This window comes from Centrocercus urophasianus, unplaced genomic scaffold, assembly GCF_019232065.1.
Source record: "Centrocercus urophasianus isolate 14NV4802_14NV808 unplaced genomic scaffold, USGS_Curo_1.0 seq_5, whole genome shotgun sequence".
NCBI lineage: Eukaryota > Metazoa > Chordata > Aves > Galliformes > Phasianidae > Centrocercus > Centrocercus urophasianus.
The window spans coordinates 7,053,438-7,073,096 of record NW_024885088.1 but is presented as its reverse complement, the minus strand read 5'-3'; the positions used below and the strand labels follow the sequence as shown (position 1 = coordinate 7,073,096).

General features: G+C 37.8%; 1 protein-coding gene across 2 annotated transcripts in view; it reads left to right on the top strand.

The window, feature by feature from the left end:
• LRP6 (LDL receptor related protein 6) overlaps positions 1–19,659 on the top strand; it is a 124,028-nt gene that overhangs the window by 61,001 nt on the left and 43,368 nt on the right. For both annotated transcript variants that reach the window (XM_042834935.1, XM_042834934.1), the window contains exons 4-7: positions 6,178–6,374; positions 7,105–7,236; positions 15,932–16,328; positions 16,819–16,990. In XM_042834935.1, the coding sequence (XP_042690869.1) occupies positions 6,178–6,374; positions 7,105–7,236; positions 15,932–16,328; positions 16,819–16,990 (898 nt within the window). The remainder of the gene's footprint in view (positions 1–6,177; positions 6,375–7,104; positions 7,237–15,931; positions 16,329–16,818; positions 16,991–19,659) is intronic.

Here is a 19,659-nt window from a genome sequence, read left to right as displayed (position 1 = left end):
CAGTAATTATAGGGGTTGCATAGTACATTTCATTAATGTATTTCTTAATTTTGCAGGCGTAATTAATCTGTTGCAAATCTTTTAGCAAACAGTATGGAAGTATACCTTTGTTAGTAATGTATTTGATCCTTCTTTATTTCTCCCATTCAGTGATTCTCTGATAGCCTGAAAAGCAGTTACTGGCATTAATTCTTCAGGTTACTGAAAAAGAGATGCTTAGGTAACATGTGCAGTGGAGGAAGTGTGTATGTATGTATGTATATGTTAATATATGTCGTTAAAAGAGACATGGAAAATATGTGTATAGAAATATAAATGTTTATGTTAGTGCATTAATGCATATATTTAAGGGAATATTTATATATTTGCTTGCATTTTCCATTTAAGCGTACTTTCCTGTTGGAGAATTGGATTAGTTTTTATGAAATTAAAGCATCTCAGATGAGTGGAAATGCTCAAACAAACTTCAGGCATTTCTGCTCTTTCTGCCCATTTGGCATGGTGGCTGATCGTTGTCTCAGGCTGTGGATGTGCATTCCACTACAGAACTTACCCCACTGATGAGCAAGGTTACTGTGACAAGACTGCCCTCAGATGCTCAGCAGCATCTCTTGACCAGAGGCTACAGTATTCTCAGGCTGCATAACTGAATTGCCAATGTGCACAGGGCCTAACTGCATTGTTCATTTATTTTTTTTCATTTACTCTTACATCTTTACAACCATGCTCATTTTTAATGAGAGAAATGTAAAAGAGAGCTATAATAAAGATTTCTCTTTTTCTCACTCTTCAGCATTGAGAATATAGCAGTAAGGTAAACTACCTTAATATTTTCTAGTCTTCCCAGTTGTGTTTGAAATTGGATTGCAAAGAGTCATATGGCAATAGATTTTGTTCTCTGTCTGATAGCTGAGGAGATGGAAATAGATATGGGATCCTCTAGAGAGAAACTTGAGAAATGGATTCAAACAGAAATGTGAAAATTCTTGCTCCCTGCCACAAAGATTAAGTCCAGGTAGCCTCAGAGGTGAACAGAAAGGAATGCAGGAGGACTGTATGTTACTTATGTGCATATCTGTGTCTGTCACTGAAACCACACTAAGCAAGACTGTAATAAACATTGATATTTGTATACAGCATTGGACAGTGGACTCTGGATCTGAAGATGTGCAGATTTTCAAATATGTGGTCTTAGGAGTGGATATTGTTTCCTCTTTTTCCTCTTATTAGAGCTTCATTGAATTGTGAATTAGATCGATAACAACTCTATGACAAAATGTTTTTTCTTAGCTAGCTGTTATTTTAGCACAATGTTAATCCCAAATATTGAATGTATTCATTCAGTTGCAGTAGACCCAGTATAGAGATGATTTTCGTTACTGTTGAGCTGTGATGCTAATGGTTTTGAGAAGTCATGCCAGGATAATTAGGGTACCCTAGGTGTTCTGCAGTTATTTTGATCAGGTTTTGAAGTTAGATAACTGCAATGTAGCTACAATTGGAAGAATTTGCTTATTGAAATGTATTTTCTTGTTTTCTTTTGTTTGTTTGTTTTTATAGATATACAGCAGCTACAACTATATTTGCTATCATGCTTAGATCTAAACTGCTTTCTGTAAAAACTGTAGGAGGAAAATTCACAATTCTGATGACACTTTGTAATATATTGATTTTTGATTATTTTCATGCAGTGTGAATAATTCTTAAATTTTATAGCTATAATCAAACTTTCAATCTGAATTCTATTAATACTTAAAAAAAAATATAAAAGGGAGTGGGGTGATCTGAGGAAATTCTGGTTTTGATGAAGGGTATAAATGTGAAGTCTCTATTTCAAATAAGTGTATTATTTGTATGAAATGCACATTATCCTAAAGCAGAAGCTTTTTGTCATTGTTGTAACACTGCATAGGTGGTCTGAATTTTCTTGTATTTTTTCCATTTGAGAGTTCGGTAGCACATTTTGTAATTTCTGTTTATTGTTTATTATTTGTTTTCTTTTTCATAAGCTTTACCAAATATTTCACAGGTCTCTTCAACAGAAGAATACAACAAGGGTGAATGTATTTAATTTGGTTCTGTATTTTCTTCAGGCAATAGAAAAGTCTTTAGTATAACAGGTGTTTATTTTAATTGCAATTCTGATTTCCGCAATGATGATATAAATAGTTGTATTTAGGAAATCATGATCTACAATACATATGGAATTTAATTTCTGTGGAAGCATCTTGCTTTCTCTCTTTTCTCTCCCCAGCTTCCTTTTCACAGAGTCATAGATATTGAAAAGGGCCTTTGGAGGTCATCTAGCCAATCCCTCCTGCTAAAGCAGGTTCCCCAGAGTAGGCTGCACAGTGAAAATGGTCCAGACAGGTTTTGAATATCTCCAGAGGAGACTCCACTACTTCTCCGGGCAACTTGTTCCAAGCTCAAAGTACCTCAAAGTATAGAATCTTTTTATCATGTTCATATGAAACTTCCTGTGCTCCATTTTGTGCTCTTTGTCCTGTTGCTAGGTGTCACTGAAGAGAGCTCCATCTACTTGACACCCTCTCTTCAGGTATTTATAAGAGTTGAAGAGTCTTCTCCGGGCTGAACACTCCCAGTCTCTCAGTCTTTCTTCATGAGGGAGATGCTCCAGGCCCCTATTCATCTTTGTAGACCTCTGTTGGACTCTCTCCAGTAATTCCCTATTTGTCTTGAACTGAGAAGCCCAGAACTGAGCACAGTATTCCTGGCTTCACCAGGGCAGAGTAGACGGGGAGAAGAACCTCCCTTGACCTGTTGGCCATGTTCTTTTTAATGCACTCTAGGATACCGTTGGCATTTTTGGCCACGAGGTCACACTTCTGGCTCGTGGTCAACCCACTGTCCATGAGAACCCCCAGGTCCTTCTCCCAGGAGCTTTTTTCCTGGATATCAGCCAGTACTGATGCATTCTTCTTCTGCATTTCCTTCCCATCCAACTAAACTGACTAGAAATTGTGACATTTTAAATGTCAACCTCCATCAACATTTTAAAGGTAAATTTGTGTAATTCTATTTCTGGCCCAGGGAAGATTATTAAAGTTACTGCCTGTTTAGTACCATCTAATATGCAGGCAATTTGCATACTGTTGAAGCCCTAGAGATGTCCCCTGAGCTCATAACATTACTTCTCATCTCTCACTTTCTCCTCATCTCCGGTGTCTCTCATTATCAGAGCTAATAGGACAAGTGCAGCAGTTTGAAGAAGCTGAAGAGTAATGAAACACTGCATTTTGCTTTTGTGTCACTCACTGAAATCAGGCCTGAGCTGAAACATAAAGTCTGAAGGTGTGCCAGCGCACAGCTGTCAGGTTATTTTGGCCCAGTTACACCCGCAGTGCCTCAGCTGGTGGGTTGGCCAGTGTTTTCATTAGCGAGGCCAAAACCACAGAGACCTGGCTGATCTTTGACCCCAGATGGGGAATATGTGCTGGGGAATATCAGCAGTACGCAGCAATCAGATGCTGCAGCTTGACATTCTTTTCCTGTTTGTTCACTCAGGTTTATAATGCTAAGACAGAGGTCCTTTCCTCACCCACCAGAAACAAAGCTTTGCAAATCGTAATGCAGGCCATGGTAGAGTGCAGTTACTTCACAGCAGCTGTAGGAAGGACTTTCCCTGCTTTCTTCTCTAGCCTTGTTGTTAGGTGCTTGTCTCTCCAGCTGTTTTCCCTCTTCTTCACATCCTGGGTAGGCTGTGGAGCCATCACAATGGGGAGGGCCTACAGAGCACAAACCAGCTTCTAATTCTTTGCTGATATACGTGGTGTCTCTGCGTCTCAGCAGACCACTTGTGGCACTTGTGTTTGTTCAGAGGTAAAAAAGCACTTCTAATTTTCTTAATAGGAAGTAAGCTATCACCTTGTAATGGCTTGATGGAAACTGTGTATGTGGGTTACGTATTAGTAGTAAAGCTCATCTTAATTAAATGTGAATAATACGTGCTATCGTATTCAGGCCCAAAGACATTTTTATGTGGCAGTTCCTTTTAGCTACTAAGAAAAAGGCATTGCCATCAGCTATCTGCTACTCCTGAATCTCACTAGACCAGGGCTGGTTTAAATAATGTTGACAGCTTACCTTATGCTACAAGGACAGATGGTTGTCCAAAAGTTAAGCAGTATTTGTTGCAATCAGAGATTGATTCTTACTAGGAACTGGTGGGTAATAACCACATCTGAATATCTCAGAATTTTGGAATGAGTAGCAAGGTATGAATCAGAAAAAAATGCTGGTTCTCTTGTCTGTGAATTGCTGTCTTTGGTGAAGGCTTGGTCATTAGAGGGTTGGTCCGGAGCTGTGGACCTTTATTGCATCTATCCCAGATGACAGTCATCATAAAGACTTAGATACTCACCAGTCCTGCTCTAAAGTGAAATTATTCAAATTTGAAGGCATTTAGAGTTTGGGGTGGGGTTGGTAAAAATGTTTATTGAATTTGAATGCCTTTGTTCTTGGTGCAGGAGTATGCTTCGTCACTATGGCTTCACTGTTTGGCACGTAGATTTCAGCTGTAAATTACATTACAACAGTCTTTTGTAAGATGCATATTTTGTGCATTTCATTAGGAGCAAATATATACCTGACTCCAGACAGAGATAAGAACTAAAAGATATGTCCTACTTTCTAGTCTAAAATATCATCTGAAATTTTGCTTGGTGTAGAATTGGAACACTGAAGTGACAAGTAATGGAATGTATGTGTTTTTCTCAAGAAAGAAAAAAAAATAGAAACCTTAAAGATAATGCAGAATCTTTTTGCAGAAGCTAAGGTGAAAGAGCTGAAATGACTGCTGTCTCTTTGTACTTGGAATCATTGGCAGATTATACCTTCAAGTTTCCTGCTTTAATATACTCTTCTGTTATATTTTAGCAGAAAATAGTTGGAAAATAAGATTATTTTTGTCCTCTACTAAACCAGTTCTCTTACTGACTTCCTGGCAGAAAAGAGGTAGATAATGTGTGGCTGTTCTCTCAGTAAGTATACAGATAATGACCTTCTTCCCTGCAAGAAGAAAACTGGGCAGATGGTGATCATAGTATGCTCTATACTTGAAGAAGTATTAGAGCTATGTGTCAGTCCCATAGGGTTTTAGTCCGTGAGATAGATGTCTGGATCCATTCAGTGGGAACTTGTGTATGTGTGAATGCCTGTGCGCCCTCACTATTAAGAAGAAGGATGTTGGAAGAAGCATTTGTCTAAGTGCTACTTGCGTGACCCTGCTTTGAGTACGATGTTGGTCCAGATGTTCTCTGGTGTCCTTTCTATCCTCAGTTTTTCTATGATTCTTAATAATAATTTTTAAAAAACTACCATGTGAGAATTGAGCTTCTTAATTCCCGTTCTGAGGAACGTGGGGGTACATAATTAGTTACTGCATCACAAGAGCCTGGAAAACCGTCTTCAGCAACGTTTATGCTACATTTTTGTGATGGCTTGTGAGCATGTGTGTGTATATCTTATGTAAAATATATAGATACACTCTTTAATTTTGTTTATGAACTTAGAAACAGGCAGTGACCCACTTTTCCTCAGAAATGATACCATTACTGTGGCAAAGGATCAGTAGAACTCAGTTTAAGAGCACTACTTGTAATAAAAACAATAGCTTAATTATCATAATAATGAATCATGAAAAGTTACATTCAGGATTTCTTCATAGTGAAACTATTTGTCAAGAGAATTAATGGAAAAAATATGGAAGAGATTAATGGACTGCTAATTGACTAAACACTGTCTCAGTTCAAAATTTGCCAAGCCTGGCAGTGATAGACGTGCTGTATCAACAAACTGCAGTCAGATTTGTCCAAAAGCAGCTGGCGTTCTGTTCCGTTGCGCATGGCAATTTATAGCCTTGCAGGTATAAGGAGTTAAAAGAGTGCTAAGAAATAGCCACTGACAACCTAGGCAGGGCTTTCAATTAATGTTCTCTTTGACTTAGTATGAGAGGGCAGCTAGAAAATAGAACTCTTGTATTATTTCCCCACATCATTCCTTAAGTTGGGTATGCTATATTTGTATCTGCAAAAGAAGAGAAAAAGTTTTGATAAATCATATTTACAGTGTAATCTTCTCTTTATAAAGGCTACGTTTGAGCGAAGCTGTAGTATGAACTGTATTTAAGCATTCATTTTCTTCCTCGTACTCTATTAGGCAAGCAGTGGTTAAAGGCTCCCTTCCACATCCTTTTGCTTTGACGCTGTTTGGGGACACATTGTACTGGACAGACTGGAACACGCATTCCATCTTGGCCTGCAGCAAGTACTCTGGGGAGGACCTGCGTGAAATACATTCCAACATCTTCTCACCCATGGATATCCATGCTTTCAGCCAGAAGAGGCAGCCAAATGGTAAGCTGTCTTGCTTTATACTTTAAATGCAAGTTGAAACTGATTTGCAAACATCTTAACTACTCCTTCTGTATGGTAGCAAGTGGCTTTACTTGCATCGTAATGCAATTTCTCCAATGCAGACACTGGGGGGAAAAAAACAGAGAAACCAGATATTCTCTACATTGTTTTATTTTTTTTTAATGTGAAAAATAATCTCTTGCTTTTACTCTGACATGTACACTTGTACTGTTGTCATATTCCTTTTTCTCTTTAATGTGCCATAACTTTATGTAGCATGGTATTCTTATTTTTTTCCAAGTAGTAGTTCCTAAATGAAAAGCAGTGTTAATTTTGCAACTCTGTGTAATAACCACTGTCTTATCCATTGTGTTAATATACTGTGTTTGCATTTTTTTTTAATATATATGCAACTTACTATACATTCAGCATCACCATGTTGAATAGTTTGTGAAAATGAGAAGAGGAGAGATGAAACAAGGCTCTTGTTTAGAGCTAAATGCTACCTCCTCAAGAAAGGAAATATTCAACATCCGTGCACTTTTGTACCATAAATACTCCACTACTCAACACTTGGAATTAATTTTTATTTGTTCTGTGTATATCATTTCCTTCTTTAATCTGTGTTGCTGCCACCGATTCCACCACTCAAACACCGTATGTCTCTTGACACATGAGATGAGGTCTTTCATTATCAGAAGCATTAATCTGTGTGATTTATGTTTAACAGCTACAAACCCATGTGGAATTAATAATGGTGGCTGCTCCCACTTATGTCTGATGTCTCCTACCAAGCCCTCTTATCAGTGTGCATGTCCCACTGGTGTGAAACTTCTTGAGAATGGAAAGACCTGCAAAGATGGTAGGCTTTATTTTTAAAAATCCTTTTAGGTTAAGCACAAAATAATTTGTTGAAGGGAAAAGGGGTTCTTGTAGCTTCACTATATAATGCACGTTAAGGGTGGCAAACTGTGGGAAAATCTATGCTTTTGCAGTACAAATAAAAGTGAATGGAAAAATGCCCTCTACTTTTCAAAGAGGAAATAGTCTCATTGCTGAAGAACAGTTTATCTTCAGTCACGAAATTTAGTTGATAATTCTGTCTCTGTCACTAATTCCCTGAAAGTTTTTTGCGTGTTCTATTATTCCCTTTTCTTATAGAAAATACAAACCTTCTCTGTTGTCTTTAAATTGTTTCTAATGTTATTTTTCATGCATTAATATTTGTCTAATTGGACTGTACAAGTAAAACATTTGCTTTTTGAGATCTGATTTCCATTTATACACACATGCATCTGGTATTTCTATTCCCATGCATAAGGTTAGACACACACATCTGTCTATAGGAACTGAACGGAAAAGTGTGGTTTTAGAGATACTAGAAGTATTTCAACTTTAAAACACAAGACATAGAATCATATAATAGAATTGTAAAATGCCCTGGGTTGAAAAGGACCATGTGACCATCTAGTTTCAACCCCCTGCTATGTGCAGGGTCACCAACCACCAGACCAGGCTGCCCAGAGCCACATCCAGCCTGGCCTTGAATGCCTCCAGGGATGGGGCATCCACAGCCTCCTTGGGCAACCTGTTGCAGTGCATCACCACCCTCTGAGTGGTACCCTCCTAATATCTAACCTAAACCTCCTCACCCAAAGCTGCTTATAGTGTTTCACTGTGATCTGATATATGATTTCAAGTAATTTTATTTTATACGGATGGCTTTTGTGCCATTGTGCTGTGACTGCTGTAATACATTAATATTATCAAAATAAACACTTGGAGATTAATTAGCTCTCATAAATAACCATCTGTATGCAGGTTGTCTTTATGAAAAATGTACAGCAGAACAGAAAGATACAGTAGAATTCACTGTAAAAGCACTAAAAAAATGTATACAGAAATAATTCATTAAACTTTCATTTTATATTTTAAAAATTCTTAATCTTGTTCACTACTTGAACGCTTGTTCTGTGTTTTCTCTAATTTCATGCTATTTCATGCTCTCTGTTGATTATTTTTGTGTGGCTATTTGTGACTGTGTGAACCTTATTAAAATAAATTGCTGCTTTTATGTGAAAAATTCAAAAGCATCTCCCAATTTAGCCTTGTAAGATTATTGTAAGAATAACCACTACATGCACAAGATGTTTTTCTCCCATTTCTACCAGTATAAGGAGCAAGCTTTAATAATAAAGCTCTGGATTGGTTAAATTTAGTCAATGCAAATTCATGTACTTAAAAAATAAACAACAGAAACAACAAAAACTTGATATGCTCAAGCTCTTGATATGGACAAGCTATTTTGAGGAAGCAGATAGCTAAAGCAGTTGTTTACCAATACATATATCCAAGAGCAGAACTGTGTGAAAATTCCACGTGGGGGATGGGGAATTGTGAAGGTTTGGTCACCTAACACCTAGCAGTGTTGAAGGACTAAGGACAATTGTAGTAACAAGTCCTGAAGAGAGAAATGTTTTCCTTTTTACCCCCTGATAGGAAATGGGGATTTTTGGGAAGCTTTTTGGGACAAAAGGTTTTTTGAAGGATGACTTTTGAGGAAAAAAAAACAGCCCTACAAAATGCTTTGAATGTCTCATGTAGGAATACTCATAGAATCATAGAATGGGTTGGGTTGGAAGGGACCTCAAGGATCATCAAGCTCCAACTCCCCTGCCGCAGGCAGGGCCATCAACCTCCATGTCTAATTCTAGACCAGGCTGCCCAGGGCCCCAGCCAGCCTGGCTTTGAATATCATCAGCTTACTTTCTCAGCTATTGCTTATGTCTCAGAACATAAGGCTATTGGCTTTTTCTCCTACTCCCTGAAAATATGATAAGCCAAATTATTTGTTCTAATTCAGCCATAAAGTATATTTGGCTTGCAAAACGCAGCTCCTATTTCACCAGAAATTTTGTTAAGCAGATTGCTGAGACACTGAGGTATTACAGCTTGCTGTCTGTCGCTATACAAAGCATCATAAAAGAGCAATTATCATATGCTTATCAATGTGATGTTGTATCTTTAACAACCATTCTGCTGTTGCATATTTTTTTCCAAAAAAAAAAAAAATTGCTCACTGTTCATTTTTAAGAAGGAAAAATGTGTGGGGGAGTGAAAATTGAGCCTGCACTTACTTGGCTCAGTGAGTGCTCTATTCCATTGCTTACTAGAATTAGAGCTGAATTAGCCTGTGTGCAAGAGAAACAACCTGCTACAGCTATGTATCAGATCCATTGGTTTCACTTAACTGACAATTTTGCACAGATCCAACTTCTACGAAGAGTGTAAGGGCTGAGGGAGTCCTGGAGGCTTGCTGCTTGTTGTGTTTCAGCATTTAGAGCTATGTGTGCCCAAAAATAATTAAAAATTTTTTGATCATTGTCTCACTCTCGAGAGAGTATGCTTTTTTCTCATTGAAGAAAGATGTAGGTAGCAGACCTAGGGCTTTTGTGTGTGACCTATAACTTGCCAGAGCTCTTCAAGTCAGGGCTTCACTGTGATTTCTGCTCACAATTGCAAAGGCTGCAGTGACTGATTTGGGGAAAGGAAGAGGGAATGGTGGGCAAGCAGAGCTAGCCTAGCTAGCCACAGTCCACATTTTGCTTGTAAATCTCTAGTGTTTGCATTGACTTCCTTTCTTAGGCTGCTTAATGATACCGGTAAGCAAAGTATCTTTTTTTTGTGTGTACTTTTTAAATTCATGTGACAAGTAGTATGCATTGAGGAGAAACAGCAGTGTGCTTATGCTTTCTTGCTGTTGGTTTTTGTGTTGTTTTTTTTCTCTCTTTGTACTTGCCTGTTTACTAAGGTGCTGTGAAAGTGGAGCTGAACCCTCAGAATGGAATATTTTCACCTCAGTTCCTCAGTTTGTTTCTGTACATATCTACTGTGCTGAAACACTGAATGAGTAATTGCAGCTCATCTTGAAATGAGAACATTAGAACTGTGGAGGAAGAAAGAGGAATGACGGACAGGTTTAAAAAAAAAAAAGTGAAAGTGAGGCTAAGGCAAATTAATTTCTTGAAGACAGTTTTGTTCTCCAAACAGAAAGCAAAAATCAGGATAGTTACTAAACTAAATCGTTTCATGCTGCAAGGAGCCTCTTTGAGAGGCGAGCTCGTTAACAGTGTCAATGAGTACTGGCTGGGATCTGCAGGAATTTGATGACTGAATTTTGAGTGCCTGTTTGTGCTGTTTGCAGTGGTTTGGCTTTGACAGATGATCCTTGCAGCCAAAGGTGAGGCTGGCTGACCCTCCCTGAGCAGTTTCCATGACAACCTTGCATTTTTGAATAATCGTGGTTTATAGGAAATCTTTTCCTCCCTCTTCTTTCCCCTCAGTGTTGGTTTCTTGGCTTTTTGTCTTATATTTTTCCATTACACCCTAGGGTAATTTTACTGTTTTTGTGAGAGTTCTGGACGATAAACCCCCTACCCTCTGCTTATAAACACTTTTTCATCGTGTTTCAGAAAAGAGTGATGATCAGGAATAAAATCAGCTATTTTACCAACAACTGATAATACTGATAATAGAAATATATACAGCAATGATAATGGAAAACTCGTAACTGAGATGTGGTCTTGCAGCAGACAGATCTGTTGTCTATGTGAGCATTTGAAAATCTCTATCTGTCAAGATGGCAGGAAGAACAGCTAGTTGTCATGGCCACCTCTTCCTCTGTCAGTAATGTCCAGAGAATACAGTCTCTTCTGAGCACACAGTAGGGTACTCTTACCTATGCTGGCATTGTGTTCATAGTCATTTGGCTTGTTCTTCTGTATTCACATTTTTACAGAATAGAACCGTTCAGTTGGAATATTCCTACAAAGACCATCAAGTCTGACTGCCTGGCCACTTTAGGGCTCACTAAAAGTTCAAGCACATTAATGAGTGCGTTATGCAAATGCCTCTTAAACACTGACACGCATGGAACATCAGCCACCTCTCCAGGAAACCTGTTCCTATGTTTGACCAGTCATGATAAAGAATTTTTCCCAGTTTCACCCTCTCCTGACGCAGCTCTGTGCCATTTCTGACCTGCCATCTGTGAGCAGAAGCAGAACCCTGCACCTCCTTCTGCTTTTCCTCCTGTTAGGATATAAATGAGACTTCTCTTCTGCAGTATTACGGGCACTGCTGTTCTTCTCACTTTGGTATCCTACATTTAAATGACCTGTTCAATAGTCATTTTAATTTAAATAAATAAATAGGTTTAGCTTCCAAGTCTGTCATTGGAATTATACTCATATTAGTGCCTGAACACTTCTCCGTCCCTGTGCTACTTTGCCTTTGGTGAATTTTACTACTTTATTCTCTATGCTTGCCCTCACCAGTTCAGATCTATTGAAGAATAAAGGTTGAGTGAGGAGATACAAACTTATTTGTGGTCCAAAAAAAAAGAAAGCACTTTGAAGCCTTGCTGTGGCCATCCTGCTCTCTTTCAGGAAGAGAGAGTCTTTATTTTGCCACTGGTGCTTACATCATGCTTACCTTTTATGCCTAGGAAAGTAAGTAGAAGTTTGCAGTGGGCAGACCTAAAGTGCAAAAATAAATTTTCTTTGTCTGGAACAGTCATGATCCTGATTTCACTGGACAGATGAAGATGTTAATTTAATACCCAAGCTCTTCTTTTTTCCATTAAAAGAGAAAAGAAAAAAATATTCAGACATATGTCCTCTTACCTCTGTAGGTTTTTTTGGTGGTGGTGATTTTTGGTTGGTTGTTTTTTAAGACAGCCCATCTACCTGTTTGCACTGTAATATCAGGAGCTCTCTGGCAATAGTATCTTTCCAACTGGGAAAAGGCATTTAGGAAGAAAATTTTTGTTAGTCAAATGCGTGATAACTGTTCTGAGGTTTTATTAATGATTTTAATTTAGCAAGTGCAGAGAAATTACTGTATATGTCCTAGATCTAGCATTACTTATGTAAAAGTTCCTGAGTATGTGTCTGTGTAGTATTACTAGCCTCAACAACCACTGATGGTTTTAAAGTTCAGTAACTTATAAATGACTGAGGACTTATATCCTTGGAAGAGGTAATTAATTATAAAGGTTAGAGGGCATTAGACACTGAACTTAAAAACTACGTCACTGCATATATCTGTACACTTGCTCTGTTTCTCCTTTTGTCCTTTTCCCCCTTAACTTCAGCTATCACAGAGATTTAAATTGTTTTGACTTTTAATAGCGACTTTTTGAAGGAAGTATTAGTTCTAGAACTAATGTAATGCACTATCCATGAACTTGTAATTCCAGCTTTCAAAGTACTTCATAAAAGTAGGCTAAAACTCTCAAATCTGGAGTCTGAAGTAAAGCTTTTATGTCCATATTTAGATGGCTTAAGTAAGGGGCTTCTTTTTAGAAAAATTGCTAACTGTCCTGAATACCTCCTCACTTGAGGCACTTCAATAAGAACATTGGTCCCCAGTAGGAATGGGCTGTAAAAGATGTGTGTGGTTAGGTTTTTTTGTTTGGTTGTTTGGTTGGTTGTTATTTTGTTTTTTGTGTTAAATAATTTCTGGGTTGCTAAGTTCACTTAGGATTGATTGAAAGATCAGTAAAGGGGGTAAGCAAAAGGGTCTGACTTCGAGTATGGTATAGACATATGCAAGAGGCAGAGCGAAGAAGTATGGAGATCCTGCTGTCACATTTCAGCTTTTGCATCATAACTGCACCTTGGAGTAGAGATGAACAAAAGCTGATTGATTCTGTTGTGTCCTTTCAGCTTCAAGTACCTTGAGCAGACTTCTGACTGGTTCTTATCAGTGCCAAACTGTTTTGCAGCCGGTGTTTTGCACAAGTTCAAATTGTTTTTACAAATTGTTTTAGTTCCAGATTGCCCTTTTTTTTTTTTTTTTTTTTTTTTTTTGACTGCAGCAGAGATGGTGAGGTGATCATATCGTAAATGTGCTCAGCTCTTGCATTTGCTTTTCTTGCTGTTGTCAGGACAAGCCTGAAGGTGTTTGAAGTGCTTTTCACCTAGTCTACCTTGAAATGAGATGTTTCTGTGCTCAGTTTCTCTTTTCTGAATGAAATGAATGGTGATCTGACTAAGCAGCTGAGATGTCAGTTTGCTAATGGCTGGATAATAGCTTTAAAGTAAACTAAACTTTCTATTGCTTGATTGGGATTGCATGAGATAATGTTAGACATCTCCAGATACAGACCACTTCTAATTCAGGAATCCCCTGCGCAACATGGGTTGGCTGTAAGGCAGTAATTTCCTAATGCTGAATTAAGGCGTAGACACACTATGACATTGCAGCTAACAAGTGTTGCAACCTGGAAGCAAGATCCTGAAACTGTTGAAATGACTTCTCTTGGAGAACAGTTGGAAGGTCAGCTGGTCAATTTTAAGGGTGTTTTTGCGAAGGCATAATTGTACTAAAGCCAGTCTTTCTGGGGAATTGGCATTGGTTCTTCAAAATGGCTATCAAATTCAACATATAAATTATTTTTAAATTATGTCTTAGGCTTTATACATATATATATATATAAATATATATATATACGCATATATGTAATAGACTGTGTATATAGTTTCCTAACTGTTTGGAAATCTGAGGTTACTGTATCAACCTTAATTCTGTTAGGTAAAGCAGTTTATTAATATCAATGTATGTACAGATTTGTTTAAGGGGAAAGTTGAGTAAATGACCGTGAAGTTGGTAAGGAAGGGAGTGCTTAAGATTCCTTATTGAACCTTAATAGTTGTGCTTGGTTATATATTAATACCTCATATGACCATAATGCCTGTCAGTGCTTAGAGCTTAATCATTCATTGTTTGATATAGTTAGTTGCAACAAACACAGATGCACATATAAACTGCTGTGACAAGATTAGTTGCTTTTGTAATAATAAAAATCTTCCTAACATGCCTGTTTTTCATTTACTCTGTCACATGTTTTAAATTATTTTGAAAGATGCTTAGGCATGTACTTAAAGGTTCCCTCTTCCTGATATTAGTTATTGTATAAGAGTTATTCACTAGAAGAACAATTGAGTAGTGTATACATGTATTTTTGAATGGAATGTGTTTTAGGACGTAGGATCCCAAAGTGGATCTTCATCCATTCTAGGCTACTAATCAGGAACACTTGTAATAACAATCTGAACTTCAGCTGTTGAAAAGTACAGTTTCTTGCAGCACTGTAAAAGCATTTTAAATATTTTTAATGTGTTAAAATTGCTCTAAATGAAGCAATGGCTGCTTTGGCATCTGTCTGAAATTTGATATTCAGTGAGGTTTCATCTAGCATCCACCACAATTACTGACATTTTAAAAAAGAAATTTGGCATCAAACACTAAATATATGTATTTTAAGATTAGCTACCTAGTTACTTTAGTAGTTGCTCTTTTAGTGTCCTTGTCCTTATTTATACGTATGTAAGATCAAGGCACAGAAGCATGAACAGCATGTAGCTTTGTAATCACTTTTTCATTGCAGTGTTTTTATATTTTTCTTAAACCTTCTTCTCCCCCACACTTGCTCTTTTTTTCATCTGCACTTGCACTTAGGTCACACTCTGCCAAACCTTTCCCATCAGTATTTGAGGAGAGCTGTCCCAATGTACTTCCCCTGCATTTGGATTGCATGCATTTTTTACCTCAGCTCAGACTTCCCCGAGGCCTAAACTGCTCTTATCTCCTTGAGACTCCAAACAGATAAGCCAGTTTAATTGGAATGGGGCGTGGTGGTTGTTTAGCCTTCATTAGACTGAAATCTAGCAAGATAGAATATAAAATGAAGCAAGAATAAGATAGAATAGACAATAAGTTCTTTATCGGTCAGGCGCCCAGCAGTGTACTTCTAAACAGCTTGTGTTGTCCTGTGGGAAAGCATCTTTTGCAGCACAAGCTGATCTTAGCTATTTATTAGGATTTTGACTTTTGACCTAAAAAAGCCAGAAAGGTTTTTGTATGCTTTCAGTATTATTTATCTTCATACGTTCAGATATGCTTATTCTCAACAGACTTGGGAGAAGCTGAAAATCCACCTGCTTTACATTGTCACTGGACAGTTGTCGATTCACGAACTCGATTCCTCAAATAGGAGTTTCTCAAAGGAGATTTACCTGTGGTAATCTGAGTTAGTTACTTTTCTCCCTCTAAAGGTACTGTTGAAACACACAGCTTGTTTGTGACAGTCATCCACTATACCAACAACTACAGTCAGTAAAGGGTTTATTTTTTTTCATCTGAGAGGTTGCAGACCATCTGTTACTTGCAGAAAATCGTAGCATGATCACTTCATAGCTATTTCAGTATCTTTGGAGGGAATTGTCTGGATAAAAAACAGGTCCAACGTAATAGGTTTTGGACAAGGAAATCACCATTGAATTTCCTCTATAAATATATCTAGTTTGTTCTGCAGAAGATTAACCTTACATTTGAAGCTTTTGAGTGATATTCTCTGCTGGTGTCCATCAGTTTGGATAGACACTATTGAAATCAGGGCAGCTACACTAGCTTGCAGCAAACGGTGGAAGATCAAGTTTACCACTGCTGTAAAGTGTTTGTAAGATGGTTGTGTTTTTGCCTTACACATGTAGGTGCCACTGAATTGCTGCTTCTAGCCCGCCGGACAGATTTGAGGCGCATTTCCTTAGACACTCCAGATTTTACAGACATCGTTTTGCCACTGGAGGACATCCGTCATGCCATCGCCATTGACTTTGATCCTCTGGAAGGGTACATCTATTGGACTGATGATGAAGTTAGGGCCATCCGTCGCTCATTTGTTGATGGGTCAGGTAGTCAGTTTGTTGTCACAGCACAGATTGCTCATCCTGATGGCATTGCTGTGGACTGGGTTGCCCGAAATCTGTATTGGACTGACACTGGCACAGACCGTATAGAAGTTACAAGGCTTAATGGGACCATGAGAAAAATCTTGATCTCGGAAGACCTGGAAGAACCTAGAGCTATTGTGCTGGATCCTATGGTAGGGTAAGGAGCTGTTCATGAGCACTTTCTAAGTATTAGACAAAGAAGTTAGTTCTGTTTGCATGCATGCAGATAATGGGATGCAGTGATAAACTCCTAGGTCTTCAAAATGAAAATACCGTCCTCCTTCGAAAGCTAATGCTCTGAGGCTTGGAGACCGCTGCTCCCTTTTGACTATTCAAATTCTGTGCTTTTACATTTTGTTTTTCTCTTTAAAATCCATTTGTTTATTCTAGCTGATACAACTTGTTATGTGGTCTTGCTCAGCAGATTGGTTATAGGACTAAAGTAGGTAAAGTATCAGTCTGCTTACATGTCATTGTTACTGTTTTGGATGTGTTGGGCATTGTTATTTAGGTAAGAATATATATTTGGCTTTGAAATGTATTTCTCTGTGTGCTTTGTGTCTTCATGATATTGTAGTGCAAAAGCAGCCATGTAAATATTGAAAATTTGGTTTAATAAGACTCCTAAGATTTTGTTTCCATTGCAGGTACATGTATTGGACGGACTGGGGAGAAATTCCGAAGATTGAGAGGGCGGCACTAGATGGCTCAGACAGGATTGTGCTGGTGAATACCTCACTTGGGTGGCCAAATGGACTGGCATTGGATTATGAAGAAAGCAAAATATACTGGGGAGATGCAAAAACTGACAAAATAGAGGTCTGTAATTGCACCTGTATTTTTAATTCCTTGGGGTTATGGAACATACTCTATTTTTTTAAGTGTTTAAGTTCTGATACAGTTCAAAAATGCAATTAGGATAATGGTCGATTTCTGCTTTAAGAAACAATTCTGCTTTTTTTCTCTGATTTTGATCAAGTTGCTCACTGGTCTTTCTGAGATTTTCCTTCTAAAAAAAGTGATCTACTACACAGATACTATTTCTATTTCAAGTATCTGTGTAGTAGATCACTTTTTTTTTTTTAATATATGATAAGGATTTGTTGAATTTGCTTCTTAGATCATTCATAACACTTTCTTTGGAGTAATGTTTGTAGGTTAAACTAATGCTTCTATTGTTCTTTGTGCTGCTTAGCTTAGGTGCAAGTAGATAAATGCATTTTAGAGAATTAAATTTTATAGAAATAAATTTCAGATAAATCAATCTCATTTTAGATATAATTATCTGTACTCCCAAGCATCATCTGTACTCTGTATCTCCTTAGTTTTATTAGGGTTCCAGCAAGAGGGTACATTTTGCTTTCTTTCTGGTATGCTGTATTTGTTCAGTTTATTATCAAAAGGCAGAATGCTTTTTGGATCCAGGAGATTTGGCTACTACCTGGAGCACAGTAACTGTACCTAGTTTTCCTGTATTCTGATAGGCTTACCTTCCTTTTATTGAGTTACAAACTTCCTTAGTGAATCTTTAATACCATAAGTATGTTTTAGCACTTACACATTAGTCATCTGAAAGTCATGATCTTGTGCTAGAAGATTGTGTTACTGCTCTCTTTATAGTCAAAGTAACTGCAAGCCTGCAAGGTGACTTGCTTCGAAGCACTCCTTGACAGAGCCTCGGGGAGCATGGTTTTCTTTGTCCCAAAAATAAGGCTTATAGTCTATAATTTACTTCAGCAGATCTGGGGAAAGGAGGTAAAGGATCTCTATGCTTAGAGATTTATATATCACTTTTATTTAGCACTTCCACCCTAATTCTGCCTTGATTTTTTTTAGTATTATTATTTTTTATTTGCAAAAGGAAGGTTAGATGTTCTCCTAACTCATGCTTACCAAAACAGAGATTTTTTTACACACATTTCAGGCTTACTCAGACCAGGGTTCTGTATTCATTGCTAATGATTCTGTTTAGTGCTTGGTCAGTTTGTGGTAGAAGTTTTCAATAGGTTAGGCACCAGTTTACTGCTACAGTTCCATCAAACTGGCTACAATGTATGATATATTGTTAATGCCAACATTACAATGTCTGTGGCAGGACAGAGGATAATGATTTGGCACAAACAACTTGCCAGGACAATTTACGTTTCATTGGTTTTAAGCTAATATAAGCTGATAAAAGAATTTGACTCAGGTTTTCATGTAGCACTTATGCAGGATATCTAGAAAATAATTATGATCTTATTAGTTATTTTTTCCCATGAGGTTTCAAGAGTTAGACTTTTCCTGCTTCTGCTTTTTGTAAAACATCAGCGTTCGTTAACTGCTGAGGTTTTACCTACTAGATAGCTGTGCACCACACACCATTCATTCAGTCACTGTCCACACCCTTCAGTGTGCTGAGGAGAGGGTAAAAGAACTGGTGGGTTGTGATAAAGACAGTTTAGTGAGAGAGGGAAAAAAAAAAAAAAAAAGTAAATCACAAACATGAAATGAAAACAAACAAACAAACAAAAACAATTGTACAATCCTATTTCTCACCAGCAGCTGACTGGTTCCTATTTAAGCCCTGAGCAATGGCAGGCCTTCCACTGCCCAATTCCTGCCTCCCTCCCTCCCGCTTCCATCTTTATAATTTCAAGATAATGCCATATGGAATGGAATATTACTTTAACCACTTTGAGTCAGCAGTCTTGCTTCTGTTCCCTCCCAGCTTCTTGTGCATCTCCAACATTCTCCCTCTCGCAGGGCAGTGTGAGAAGCCGAAACATCTTTGGCTGTGTGTAAACTCTGCACATTAACAACTTAAATATATTTTCATCATAAATCATAAAAACACAGCACAGTACCTGATATAGTGAGAAAAATTGTCCCAGCCGAAAGCATGGCATTAGCCAGGACTCTTATTAATGTTCAGAAAATTTTTTAAAAAGCCTGAGTAAAATCTTTAAAGCAAGAGAAGAAATTCTCCCACAATTTTGCTTTGGAGTTTTTGGATTTTTGTTTCATTTGGTTTGCTTTTTTTTTTTTTTTTTTGTTGTGCTGTTTTGTGTTTGTTTGTTTGTTTGTTTTTAATAATTTATTATATTTTTATTGCAAAAGTTGTCAGTTTAGGGGGTGTGACAGATATATAAAATCATGAGAGGTATGTAGAAGGTGTCAAGTACTCTGTTGCTCCCACTCAGCTATTTTTGACAGAGATATGTGGAATTGATATAAGAAGGTGATAGCTGGGGGGGAGGGGGGGGAGTTGGGGGAGGGGAGGAGGAGGGGAGGGGGAATGTGGTTCTTCAAACTGTGTAAGTTTTGGAGATGCATGGGGATGTTTAAGGCTTATTTGTGCTATGAGGAAGACTGAATGTCTGTGGAAGAGAATTCCACTGAAGTTTGCATATACATAAATTTGTGTTTTGAACCACAAATCACTGAACTGTAAATTTCTGGAGAATTGAAAACTCTTCTTAAGAAGTTTACGTGCATGTTGGCTCTAT